The 13,614-nt window shown below is 44.5% G+C and overlaps 1 protein-coding gene across 4 annotated transcripts in view; it reads right to left on the bottom strand.

The window, feature by feature from the left end:
* AP2B1 (adaptor related protein complex 2 subunit beta 1) overlaps nt 1-13,614 on the bottom strand; it is an 81,039-nt gene that overhangs the window by 58,630 nt on the left and 8,795 nt on the right. For all 4 annotated transcript variants that reach the window (XM_057373334.1, XM_057373331.1, XM_057373332.1 and 1 more), the window contains exon 5: nt 12,251-12,496. In XM_057373334.1, coding sequence (XP_057229317.1) covers nt 12,251-12,496 — 246 coding nt within the window. The remainder of the gene's footprint in view (nt 1-12,250; nt 12,497-13,614) is intronic.

Consider the following 13,614-nt stretch of genomic DNA (forward strand, 5'->3'; position numbering starts at 1 on the left):
ATTTATCAGCTGTCACATCAGTTATCTGAGCCTTCTGGGGTGCAGTGCAACCCCACAGCCACTCTGGAGAGCTCCACTGGGAGGAACTGGGACCCAGAGAAGCAGCCTAGAGAGCCCAAAGCTTCACAGGGAGAAACTGGGATCCAGGGATGCAGTGCAACCCCACAGCCAACCTGGAGAGCCCAGAGCTCCACTGGGAGGAACTGGGACCCAGGATATCACAAGAAACTTTGCTSTGGAAGGAGCTGGAGATGGGCACCCACAGGGAATAACCCCACCTTGCCTTCCTGCAGGCTCYAGATCCCCCTGCCCCAGTTCCAGGAGATGCTCAGCTTTACCCTCAAGTTCTCCAAATCTTCAATTGCCCTATTTATTCAGGAATGTGTCRCTCTTGCCCAAATTCCCCTTGGCAGCCCCACGGCACATGGCTTCACAGCAATCCCAAAATGAGCTGGCAGGTGCCAGGCAGCCTCCAGCTCTGCAGCAGCACTGGCAGGTYACACAGTTTGAGARCAAACAAACAATTCCCMTAAAATGGGCAACTCCTGCTAAAATTTTAACAACACATATTTAATTTCAAACCATCTCCATAACATCCTTTTGCTTTATGGAGCCACAGCAAAGCGAGCACTCCAGCAGAACTCATCCCTGAAAATATCCTTGCTGCAKTTAGGACTATATAAGGTCTTCTCTTTTCCAAGCACAGAGGAAAAGAAGCACAGAGAGGAGGTCCAGGGTCCAGCCTGACAAGAACGAGAAATGGGAGTGCAGCACAAATTTCTGATTCTTAGTTCCACACCCAAATTCAACAGTTATTCCAAAAGACTCCATGGGAAGATTTTTTTTAAATAGAGGAGTTGCAGAATATAGAGACAAAACCAGAAAATTTGCAGATAAGACTAAAATCTTATTTGTTTAACTAACAGGAGAAGGGATGTAAAGCTGAGTTTGACACCCAAAACTAAAAAGGCATTTTCAGGACATTTTACAGTGTACATCATGTCCAGCCCAACTCCCAGTAAATACCTGCTCAAATGAAGATTTATAGTGTTATTTTCTATGAGATTAAGGCAAAGAAACATCTTATCTGAAATCATCTGATTGTTTGGATGACTAAAGATGCTTTTGATGCAGTACAATGAAAACAAGAACAGCATGCCCAGAACTTTCCCTGCGTTGTTCCCATCCCTGCTTGTCATTAAACCAATATATYCCAAAGTCATTGCACAGGCACAGTAATGTTGATTGTTTTGCATTTCACACCTAGAGGTCAGAGATAGGATTTGGATCCAAGATTTTATGAATTTCATTAGTTGAACGAGCCTTCTGTCACCAAAATCATTAGCAATCAGCGCTGCTGTCTTCTTGTACTGTTTTAATGAGGAACTTAGTAAGACAGGCTGCTTATTCTCCTYGTTATTTAATTTGCCTAATTCCTGAATGGTTAATGCGACACAGCATAGAAAATAAGTAAATACTTCCAATATCTTTGGAAGTTTACAAGTGATGACAAATCACAAAAGCGAATGCAAAGTTCAAAATCCTTAAGAAAAAGCACTTATAAAATGAAACTACTTTGGCAAAAAAAGTTTGAGCTAACAAAAAAATTTACAGAGCCAAAGCATCGGAGAAAGGGACCTGTCAGTTGTACTAAGGGACAGGCAAATGCACTCACACTGCCAGGCACTGCCTTTGTTACAGTAATTGATACATTAGAACTAATATAGAATTACAGAATTGAGACTGGAGAAGACCTCCAGGATTGTTGAGTCCAACCATAAACCCAGCACTGCCAAGCCCACCACTAAACCATGTCCCCARGTGCCACATTTGGTTGGTTTTGGACACTTCCAGGATATCCTAAACCCTGGGGCAAGTAYGAGTCAAAGCAGCTGGGGTTATGTTTCCTTCCTCGCAGGATCCAYGGAGTCTATCACCGAGGATGCACAGAAATGCTGCTCCCGTGGGTGAAGAACAGCAGCTCTGACCMAGAGACCCAACTGTGAATGAGGTTTCGCTCTTAGGATCTTCTAAATCCTCTTTTCGGGTATTAGGGTGTCMGCAAGAATGCAAGTGTCCAAACCAAAGCTGAGGATGGGACACCATCCAGGATAACTAAAATTTCCCAGACTCTTATTAAAATAAAAAAACAACCCCAAACCTCTACGCTTCGAGTTACATTACAGCTCTAACAAGGACCCAAGCAATCCACTCAGAATTCTATTAAAGGATCCATGAGGAAATGGCAGAAGGAAAGATGGACTTAAAGAACGTGGGCTGTGGTCTCCTTGGGTGTCAGAAAAAGGACCAGGAGGGGCTGTGAAACATCTGCCAGAGGAGCTGGGATCCACAGTCTTTAGTCCACACTTAAATCTGGTCCTCGCCTCCCACCTCAGCACCACAGTGCTGCTGTCAGCTCAGGGACAGGGAGATAAATGAAGAAAAAAGGGGGTAAGGGTGGGGATGGGGAATATTTTCAAACTTTGAGCAAGACGTATTAAATAAGGGACGTGCTGGCTATTTGCACTGACCATATTGATGTGTTAGGGCATTATGGGATGCCAACAAAAACAATTAGCATTTTCAAGACCTTTCACAGAGCCMCAGCACAGCTGAAATGCAAACAGCTCCCAGGAAGCCGTCCAACACAAACACTGGATGGAGAACACACGCTCACCTCTTCCCTGGCACTGCCAGCAGCTCAGTCAGGAATGGGAACACGAAGCCAGCCCWGCACGATTCCATCCCACAGCTCCTRCTCTGCCAACAGCTCCCACCAAGGGAGAGGTCAGCTCAAAGACTGAAGTGTTCTCCACTAAGAGTTATCATCCTGTACTGAGCTGTGGAAGCTCAACTCTGCTGCAGGGAATGTGGATTAGATCAAGGTGAACCTCACCACCTCCACTTGTCAGATCTGATTCCCTTCCTCAGGTGGTCAATGCTAAAGGCAAAAAAAACTCCCAGGTACCAGAGAATTTAATTGTTCTCCACACACTTGGTGCATTTACTAATCAGTTATGGGATCTCAGGTTGCTCTGTGCTGAATCCCAACAGYGTTTCCCCCAATAAATTGTGATGCAGAGAGTGTAAAACACAGCATGTTATTGGACATTTGTCTGGACAGCTCACAGAAACACAGAGGCAGAACAGCCACACCTGAAAAAGCTTGGATCCAGCATGAGGAAGAAGAAACGCTACAGGAAGGAATGAAAAACTGAACAGAACCTAGAATGTAACAGGGAGAAGGTATGGAAAAACGTCCATAAAGAACCATTCAGCACCAATTCTGGTATTACATCACCTGCTAATTCAGTGTGTACTTTGGCAGTCATGGAAGTGGCACTGGAAACATTTATAAAGATGGGTTTTGGCCGCAGAAAACCTACAACATCAAAGCTGAACCTTAAGTCTTCAGCTCGATTGACACTTCTTCCTTAACACAGCAACACAACATCATAAAGTCCCACTGCATTAAACAGCAAGAGCAAAGTGATAAGTTAAAGAGAAAATAACAACTTCTTGTAAAATAAAAGATGATGGAATTGCTGGGGACATATAAAAGTAAACTAAAGCTTTACAAATGGTGTAAAACCAAGAAACTGGATAAGTTTCACAGGCTGGTGGGAAAAAAAAGCTTTAAGTTTCTTTAGCAAACAAAGCATTCTGTTTTTCAAGACATGCACCCAGTTTATTTTGATGAGAAACCAACCAGGAGTTGTATAATTTATCCCACAGATTGGAAGAAGCAGATGAAAAGAACACTAACTAACAGGTGGTGTAGTCTTGAGCTCTCAAAAATAGTGAACAAACTGAGGTCAACTCAGTAGCCACAGATATGTGAGYCCAAACAACTAATGAACAGGAAAAGCTTTTAAAGTTTCTAATTCTAAGGTTAACTCCACTGCAAAATGCCTCCTCTGACTCACAATTAAGAATACCAACTTTAAGCTAACAGCTACCAAACAAGAATCTGCCTAAAAATCCCCATGAAAATAAAAATGCAGAGCAGATTGAAGAATTAATAATAATTAAGAATAATAACAGGTCCCTGGCTTGCTGATGTGAATCAATTCACCCTGGGTACATTCTGACATTATTCAAATGCAGCCACAGCAGCATCCCTTTGGAGCACAGATGAGCCGAATGACAATAAACCTGCTTTTGGCTGGAATTTCTCAATAAATTAAGCTCTTGGAGAAGCATCATTGGGATAACTAAAATCTCCCAGGATTTATTAAAATAAAAAAAAACGAACAACCAACCCCAAAGCTCTACGCTTCGAGCTACATTACAGCTTTAACAAGAACCCAACATTTTTAAATCCACCTCCAGACAAACTCCCTCTCTGCAGCCAGAGAGACCAGAGCCGACCTCGCGGGGAGCTGCAGAGGTAGGAGAGCTGATTTCCAAGCGATTCCTTCTGGCAGCTCCAACCTTTAGCTCGGAGCAAATGGTAGAAAACACAGCAGCAAGGAGGGAAGGGGGTGGGTGAAAACCTGCGTGTCTGCCTGGCAGCCCACAYGGAAAAGCTCTGAGGGGGGACGGGAGGGAAACTCGGCACATCCAGAATGCTGAGCAGTCGAAGCAATCAGATTATTTCCCTAGCATTCCAGGCTAATTGGAAATTAAACCAAGTGTGTAATGGAGTTAATGAAATACAATGTTCTGCTGCTTAAAACAGGAACCTCTGGCTTGCCACGCTGTTGAAATGAAGCGAAAACGAAGAAAAAGGGGGAAATGAAGGGGCTCAAGGAAGAGGTGGAGGCGCCTGCCCTCAAGGGAGCCAGGCACCACGAGATGTTTCTGAGAATGGAGRGGTGCTGACATTGCAAAGAGCACTCTGGGCTTGCAGGGTACTTCCATTCAGAGCATCCAGGGATGGGTATTCCACAGGGACATCTTTTTATGCCCACGCTGCATGCCCAGAAGGTCCCTAACAGGTGTTCTCCAGAGAACATGACTCCTGATCACGCTGGAACTTTTATCTCCAAGCCTTCCTWATTTTGCCACCCTAGAAACAACCCAGGAACAATTAAAAATTTTTACTTTATGAAAGAAATTCTTCCCTGTGAGGGTGGTGAGGCCCTGGCACAGGGTGCCCAGAGAAGCTGTGGTTGCCCCATCCCTGGAAATGTCCAAGGCCAGCCTGGATGGGGCTTGGAGCAACTTGGGAYAGTAGAAGGTGACATTTCCCATGGGGGAGGATGGAACAAGACGAACTTTAAGGTCCCTTCCAACCCAAATCCTTCTGTGATTCAGTGATTCTATAAAATGGCTCAACCATGCAAGTCAGAGAGCCCAAATGAGCCTCTCACACTGCCAATGCTTGCTTGTATGTACAGATATAAATGAAAGCTCTGAGAGACTCACACATTCCCAATTCCTGATCACATCCCAAAAACTGCCTGGGTGGGGAAGGAAGACCTCCTGGCTTGCTTTTTGCAAGTGGGCTGGATTTTTATGGAGGTGGCAATGGAAGTGTTACACTTCCCACRGTGTGCTTGCCCTAACTGGGTTTTGCACTTCCCCATGGAGAAATGGCACTTTGTGGCAGACTAGAACATCGCTCCTGCTCTCAGATCCTTGCAAAAAGCAGGATATGTGTGAGCTGGAAGGCAGGAAAACGCTTCCCCAACTGTTGCAAGTCTCATGGTAGGTGGGCAAGAAGCTGCTCCATCACAAGGGGCTTCTCCTCAGCACAGCTGAGCACCCAGTGCAGCAAATTAAACTTTACAGAAGACACAGAGGGTCTGAAGCTCCTTATTCTCCTTCCAGAAATCACTGTGGTCTGATCCCAGCCTGGATCAGGCACCCACCACACACATCAGAAAGGTTTCACTTCATTTTTTTTGCAATTTTCCTCGCCAGGCTCTCGCTGGCACCATCCAGTGGCAAATGGGCTCTCTCTTATCAGAGCARAAAGCACCAGCTAAGCACCACATTCCTCACAGAGCCCTAAAAAGGGGGTGCAGAGTTATGAAACATCACAAGTCCAGCATTATCTGACAAATGGTGCTAGCTATAGCTACAAATAGCTAGAAGTGCCTGTTCCAATGGAAAATAACACGTAGACACATGTCAACAAAATTCCCAGCACGCTGATTGATGTTAGAGATCCTGGAATGTACTGTTCAGCAAGAGTAATGTGYTGGAAATTAGGCACATGTTGGTGGCTGTAGTTGGAAGGAGACAGGTCTCTGATGGATGAATTTGTCAATTAAGCTTTATAAATGAGGGGTGTGGGAAGATAAACTCTGGAGCCACAGAAATTCACAAATTATCAAACTCACTGCTTCTCTGCCGGTGCTGAAAATCCAGGGAAAAGCATAGCTTTGATGGGAGATGCTCAGGACCTATATCACTCACACCAAACCAATCAAATAAAAAGCCAAATCCCACACAGAGGCTTGAAATTCCCTCAGATATGTTTAGGATGACAACCTGGAGAAGAAAATACCCACTCAGTAAGTCAGATCCCAGTCTTCCTCTGGAGAAAATGTCRCAGGAGCTCATTCTGAAGCCAAAACCGAGTTTCACCAGCAGAACAAGGGGGGTCAGAGTGGGAAACCAGCAGCTGTGCCACCAGTCACAGGTGGCAGCTCTCCCTTTTTCCCTGCTTTAAGCCTTTGCTGCTACAYCACACACAGCTGGTTTCTGCACTCCCTGGCAATCTCCCACATTTCCTCTCTCAAGCATCCCACCACACATTAATGCAGTTTACACAGGCTCCTCCACAGCTTCTCTCTATCTCTTTTCCAGCTTGTTTCTGCTTTTGGCTGCWGAGTTTCACCAAAAGCGTTGCTCTTCCTCCTGGGCAGCCTCATGTAAACAGCAAAAACATCCATTAGAGAGCTCCAAAGTGACACCACCAATCTTCAACACCCCCAAGCAACATTCTCATTCCCTGCAACATATCCATCACTGGGTAAAAGAAATTCCGCCCACAAATGCCATCAATTGTCTCCCAGAAGGAAATATCATCTCCACTTGCAGCACAAACATTATTAAAAAATCCCAGACCACACACAGGACTAACTCAAACATGGTTGGGAGGACTTCAAGAACCAGCCTGTATCTGCAACACCTCAAAAAGAGTTTATTTTTTGTTCAGAGGGACAGAGGTCATTCTGGAGTAGCTCCAGGCTGCTGAGATGCTGCAGAGCCCACAGCTCCCAGTAATATCCAGCTCCATGCTGGGAAGTGAATTTTCAAGTCCTTCCAATCTTCATGAGCAGGAATCATGAATTCATCCAGCAGTGACAGCTCACTCCTCCCACTAGAAAAAACACCAGCTGCAGAGGGAAAACACGTGGCTGGGAGAGTCCCCACGAGGAACAAGTGATCTCCTGTGTCCTGGGAGAAGGGGCTGCTTCACTCCCTGCTGTATGAGACAATTCCCACATCCCTGATTGCCTCCCACAAAGTCCTTTTGGGACTCAGGGGATCACCAGTTTCTCCGCAAGGGGTTCTTTTCTCAGCTTTATTGCACAGAGAGGGATAAAATTCCTGCAGAGGACAGGCCCAGGAGACAAAACTTCTGTTTCTAAACAGGCTGATTCCTTAAGGTATCACCTCAAAGACATTCAGCTCGCCAGCAAGTAGGAAAAATAAAAGGAAGATCATCTTCTTCCACAGGGTCATCCAGGAATCTCACACACACACACAAGTTCTGGCAGAGAAGGAATCCACATCCCTTGCAGGCAAAGCAGGAGAGACAGGAGAACACTGYGATTTTTATCTACAGGTTTTCAGTCTCAYCTGTGAGCTGTGGAAGCWCAATTCTGCTGCAGGGAATGTGGMYTAGATCAAGGTGAACCTCACCACCTCCACTTGTCAGATCTSAGATTCCCTTCCTCATGTGGTTAATGCTAAAGGCAAAAAAACTCCCAGGTACAAGAGAATTTAATTGCTCTCCAYACACTTGGTGCATTTACTAATCAKTTATGGGATCTCAGGTTGCTCTGAGCTGAGTCCCAGCAGTGTTTCTCCCAATAAATTGTGATGTAGAGGGTGTAAAACACRRCATGTTATTGGACATAAACCTGGATAGCCCACAAAAACACAGAGGCAGAACAGCCACATCTGAAAAAGCTTGGATCCAGCATGAGGAAGAAGAAATGCCACAGGAAGAAATGAAAAACTGAACAGAACCTAGAAAACAACAGGGAGAAGGTGACATCAGTAAACTTAAGCCATGTGGTATTAGATGGATTGGCAAGGAATCTATTCCATGGGTTAAAAGTTACCTTAGAAGGTCAAGGATGGAAAATATTTGAAGAGAAAGGTTGTTCCATTCAAATATTAAAAGACCAGTAAGGCTTTAGATGGATTTCCTCTYGTGTTTTTCTGCTAATATTTACATTCCTGAAGAAAACTAAGCGCAGGGATAAAAACCAGGAGGGAAGTAGTTACAAAATAAAGCATCTAAAGACAGTCAGCTTTCGTTGTGCTTTAAGCTGCTGCCATCTCGTGGTCTGCTCTCCCTCTCCTGGGCTCAGCACTTCCAAAGCTCCAAGGAGGAGCAGTCATTGGCTGTGATTCACAAAGGCCAGAACAGCATCAGGAAAAAAAGTAACTAAAAATAAAAAAACAAATCCAAAACTTCAGAGAGCCTCTGGGCACCAGTAAGCATGAAACACTCCCACCTCTCTCCCCTCACTATGRCCTACTGCTGTTGGTGGGGGTGAAGAGCATTCTGCAGTAACCTGGAGTGCACAAAAATCTCATTTTGGAATTGTATTTTTGTTAAACATGAGGATTATGGGAGGATATGCTTCTGAGTTGAATTGTACCCAGGTTACCAGCAAGAAAAATGCTGGGAACTGAGCAAATCCAGAAGCCCAAGGCARTCCCACCTTTATATTCCTCCAGATCTGCTGCTGTTGAGCTTCATGGGCAGAAATGCTGGGCAAATAAATGAATGATATGCCTTAAGACAGCTCTGGGAAGAAAAGAGGGCTCTCTCTATGGAAGAATCCTCTTCAGCAGCCACAAGCACAGTCCAAAACCAGCACCCATCTGCAAAATGAGATTAAAGGCTCCCTCACAATCAAACTTCTGCAGTGCAACTGAACCATGCCCTTGTAGGGGTTTTTGGCCCATGGGCTGCATGAGACATCTGAGACAACTCTGCTGTYGTGGCAAAAGCCACCAGCCCACCTGGAACCTCACCAAACACRTCCATATCAATATATATGCAACTAGAAATTGGAATTAATTCACTCAAGGGATGCACCTGCACAAAAGATCACTTTATGTGAAGTAAGGCCACATCCTGACAACAACAAAAAAAAAAAAAAAACCCCAGATAAAAGGGGAAAAACCTTGGCTGTGCATCTACAGCCCCTCAACAGAAATTCACTGCCCTGAACAATCCAAGTCAGTGCTGGTTTATTAACACAGGATCACACAATTAGTCCAAAAATATAGGGAGAAAAAAACCCAAACCCAAAATGTTTCTGACAAGGTCACCTCCAACTTCGTCAGACATCCTCATGATGAAGGTGAACTGAGCCCAGAGAAATATGCACCCTGATCTCTGCACAATTAGGAGGCAATTAGCAAGCCACAGATGGAGATGTTACTCTACCAAGCACCCAGCTAAAATGCTTAGAGCTTGCTCATGTGCTAGAGGCAACCAATTACAAAACCATCATAAAACCCTTCTTGAAGACTATTTTTCAGCTGCAGCCTTTTTTAGCTCCTGCTCCAAATCCTCATTTCTCACGAGAGAGAGAATAAGTGCGGATTTCCCATCTCAAAAATTCTGCTTCATTAAGTGTCTAATGTTGCCCATTTCCACAAGCCATCAAAAGAGGAGAAACATTTATAATATAAATATGAATGAGCTCGGATAACAGGTTGCAATGATTGAGATGCAYCATTTACAGAGGAACAGGCCATAAGAATAAATCCATCTGCACCATTCCTCCCAGCARTCTTTCTTTTGATAGCCAATACTGAGACACACATTTTACTTTTTAAATACCTTCCAGGCAGGACTGCATTCCAAGGAAAAATACCTTAATAAATATCAACTTGCTCGGAAATTTAACTTATCTGGCAAACACAATTCAAGGAGATCAGGAAGCCCACTGGAGTTTCAAAGGGAGAAAGCAGCACTGAGGTGGATGGTTTGRCCAGGAAGATGAATCTTAATTAGGGGTGGAGAGTTCCTGTACTTTTGAGGGACACAAAGGCATGAATTTCAAAGAGGACCAAAGGAATCAACCTAACTAGAAAGAATGGCTTTTTTTTTACTGAAATTGTAGCCAGGTTAAATATTGTATTAAATCCGCAGCTCTAAGAGCCTTGAGCCTTTGATAAAATCTCTCCCCATGCACCATTAAAAAGCAAAAATATAGTGCCCCATCTGTAGTAAAACCCGGGAAACCTGCACATAGACCACAGTTACATGATCCTCTCAAAGCCTGCAGACCAAACCACACCCTAGGCCTACCATTCATGACTATCACTCCTCCAAACTGCATTTTCCTGCTGTGAACCCTCAGTACTGGGGAGAGCAGGTGAGTACAACATGAAGAGGATGCTGTGACCCCGCACAGCTTCACAAGAGCTGTCCCAGCACACCCTCATTACCACCAAGCAGCCCATTAGTTTCCCTGATGTTTTATTAGGAAGCCCTGTGCTACTTTTGGAGGTTTATTTAGCAAGTGGARCATACAGTGCCCTTTGGTATTTCTCCTCTTCTTTCCATTCATTTAAGTCAATATTAAGTTAAGGCACTTTTTAAATACATATCTGTGCTCTCCTATCAGCCAAMAGTTCATTTACCAAGGCACTGAGTTCCACAGAGATCAACAAGCAGAAAGGGCAAGCAAAACCTTATTATTTTTCCTGAAGTACCACATCTTTTCAGCCAGAGCTCTTCAGCTCATACCAATGTGGCTACAATCAGAACAAAATCAGAGCTGGAACCAAGACTGGGAGAAGAGCAGGTTCTACCCCTGACCTCCACTGCTGCCTGGGAGCTGCTGAATGCACCAAGGCCAGCACTGAAGTGGAAGTAAAGCAGCCCAAAAAGTACTTTCAGAGGCAGCAAGRCACACCCTCTACATTGAATTGAAACAGCAGGTGTTTCTCTGTATGCCTCAGAGTTGCCCAGACAAAGAAAGCATCTTCAAGTAGTCATCAATATTCACAGAGAAACCTGGCATGAGAAAAAAAAAAATCAGGGAGGCAGATAAAAAGAACAACTTGTAAAAGAGCTGGATATCAGAGAAAAGAAGTGTCTGAATCTCCTGAGAGACACTACCACTCAAACTGCAGCCTGCCACAGTCAGACACCTCGAGTTTTACTGTCTCTAGAAAGTCTCACAAAGAACAATCAGCAGCCTTCATTCTCCTAGCAAGAGAGGATTGCACCTTCTCACCTGAACTTGGTTTATCTGAGATGCCTGAAGACAGCTACAGCAGGACAGAAATTATGTGGTTTGACTTAAGCACCACAGAAAGAGCTGTTAGACTTGCCCTAATAATATAAGATTGTGTCTTTATCCAGAGTCTATCCTCTAAAAGAGCTAAAAAAGAAGCAGTCACATCCTTAAACTCTGAGTTAAACTGAGCTGAAGAAGTTTTCTTCCCTGCTAAGAGCCAGGATGACATTGCTATGCTCCCTAGACTCCAGCAGAAAACGGGAAACAACGTTGAAAGAAAGGATGATGCAGTGGAACACTTCAATTCCTTGGCCACCACCTTTTAGACAYAAAATAATAGCAGGAGACACCTGGCTTGGAAGTGGACCCTTCATCAAGTATAATTAAATGCTGATTTAGTAGGTAATTTAGTCCTGTGAAGTTCTTGGTCATGATCTCTACCTCTGCTCTGACGACGCATTTAACTTTATTAAAAACATTAGCATTGATTTTCTCCACTCATTACAAGCCAGTGGATTTATCCRCATTAGCAAATGAATTCATCCAAACTTTTATTCCAAGAAGAGCCAAAGCCTGCAGGAAAGCAAGAGCTACAAGCTGTCACCAAGGGAGCAGCATCACCTATTTCTTGCTCTTCTGACTCACCTGGCCAGGTGAGTTACACTTTTGCAACCCTCAAGATAAGCAAAAGCCCAAACAGATCAAGCAACAGAAGGTATCTCCTGTTTTCTGAGGCAACAAGAGTTCTGCAACCACCACATTCATCCCAGTGCGGCAGCTGCAGTGAGAAACCTTTCACACTCCTGATTGTGCGAGCATTAAAAAAATCAAGCAATGCCTTGGGAATGCGTTACCATGGGATTGGAGTCTGCAATCAGGTCACGCAGGGAATCCAGGAATCCTTGGTCCTCCACCATCTGGGCATTGATGTCGTGCAGCTTGGCCACGCAGACGGCCGCGGTTTTCCTCACGTAGGGGTCCTCGTCCTTCAGACACTTGCGGAGMGGCTCGCACAGGTACTCGGTGATTTTATCCACGCGGATGCATCCCATGGTGCGCACGGCCAGTGCACGGATCAGGGGGTTGGGGTCCTCACAGTCCTGCAAGAGAAAATCAACAAATCTGCACCMCCAGCCACTGATTCTCTGCAGGCAGGATCAGGCTGGTCTTATTTAAGAAACATTTTCTGATTACAGGCTAAGAGCCAGGCAATTATTGCAGAWCAGGGATAAAAGGGCTGCTTGCTGCTTCACAGAAACATTTTAAACCATCTCRAGATGTTTCCATCTCATCAAATGGTGATCTTGGTGTCCCTTCCTTCTCCCAGGCAAAGCTGCTTTCAACAKGATCCAGCAGATGGAGAGGCAGCTCTCAGCACCCAAAATCTAACCACAGACAACTCTCAAAGTAATTTACTGATTTCCAGCCTTCGTGGTTTAAAGGAGYAAGAAATAAAATAGGAAAAATCAACAATTAAAAACAAGTCACCAAGACTCATTTCTTAAAGGCCAAACACAAGCATCCCTCAAGTTACAACACATGAGGCACTAAGCAAAGGCTGCTCTAGAGGTGCTTTTCTGAAGAGGAAAAAGAAAAAGCCGGCAGGAATACAGCATTTCCTACTTCAAGCYTACACAATTTTCCACACATCCAATCCATCTACATCCCTGAGCTCCTCCAAAATCAGCCTGTAAAAKGATGGCCACAGAATGACCCACAAAAGCATTTACCTTTCACTGGTGAAACTTCCTACAGCTGAAAAACCACTTTGAAAGTAAGAGAAGTGACACATCCTACCAGTGCAATCCACACCCTGAACTGGGAATGCTGAGTTAGTGCAGACCAGCACCAACACCTGCTCATTACTRACACCTCAACTTGCCAAAAGGGACACCAGGCTTGTCTTTGGAGGGAAAAGCAGGAGATAGAAAATATTTTGCTAGTTCATTCTAACAGAATTAGACTTTTAAGACAGGACAATATCCTTTCCAGAAAGGAAGATAGGGACATCCAGCCTGCTCTCAGCCTGGGTCTTTTCACCTCTTTCTGCCTCAAGAATCCCAAAAGAAACCTGAAACTCAGGCCCATTCCCCAGTGTCTCAGATTTTATAACGCTYTACAAGGAGTCTCAAACTTCTTCTAAGGTCTGGCTTTTATCTTGCATAACATGGGACTGAAGTAACATTTCCCAGATAAGGAGAGGCAACCTGACAACAGA

Source organism: Malurus melanocephalus, unplaced genomic scaffold (genome assembly GCF_030028575.1).
Source record: "Malurus melanocephalus ecotype Western Australia unplaced genomic scaffold, MMel_1.1 scaffold_193, whole genome shotgun sequence".
NCBI lineage: Eukaryota > Metazoa > Chordata > Aves > Passeriformes > Maluridae > Malurus > Malurus melanocephalus.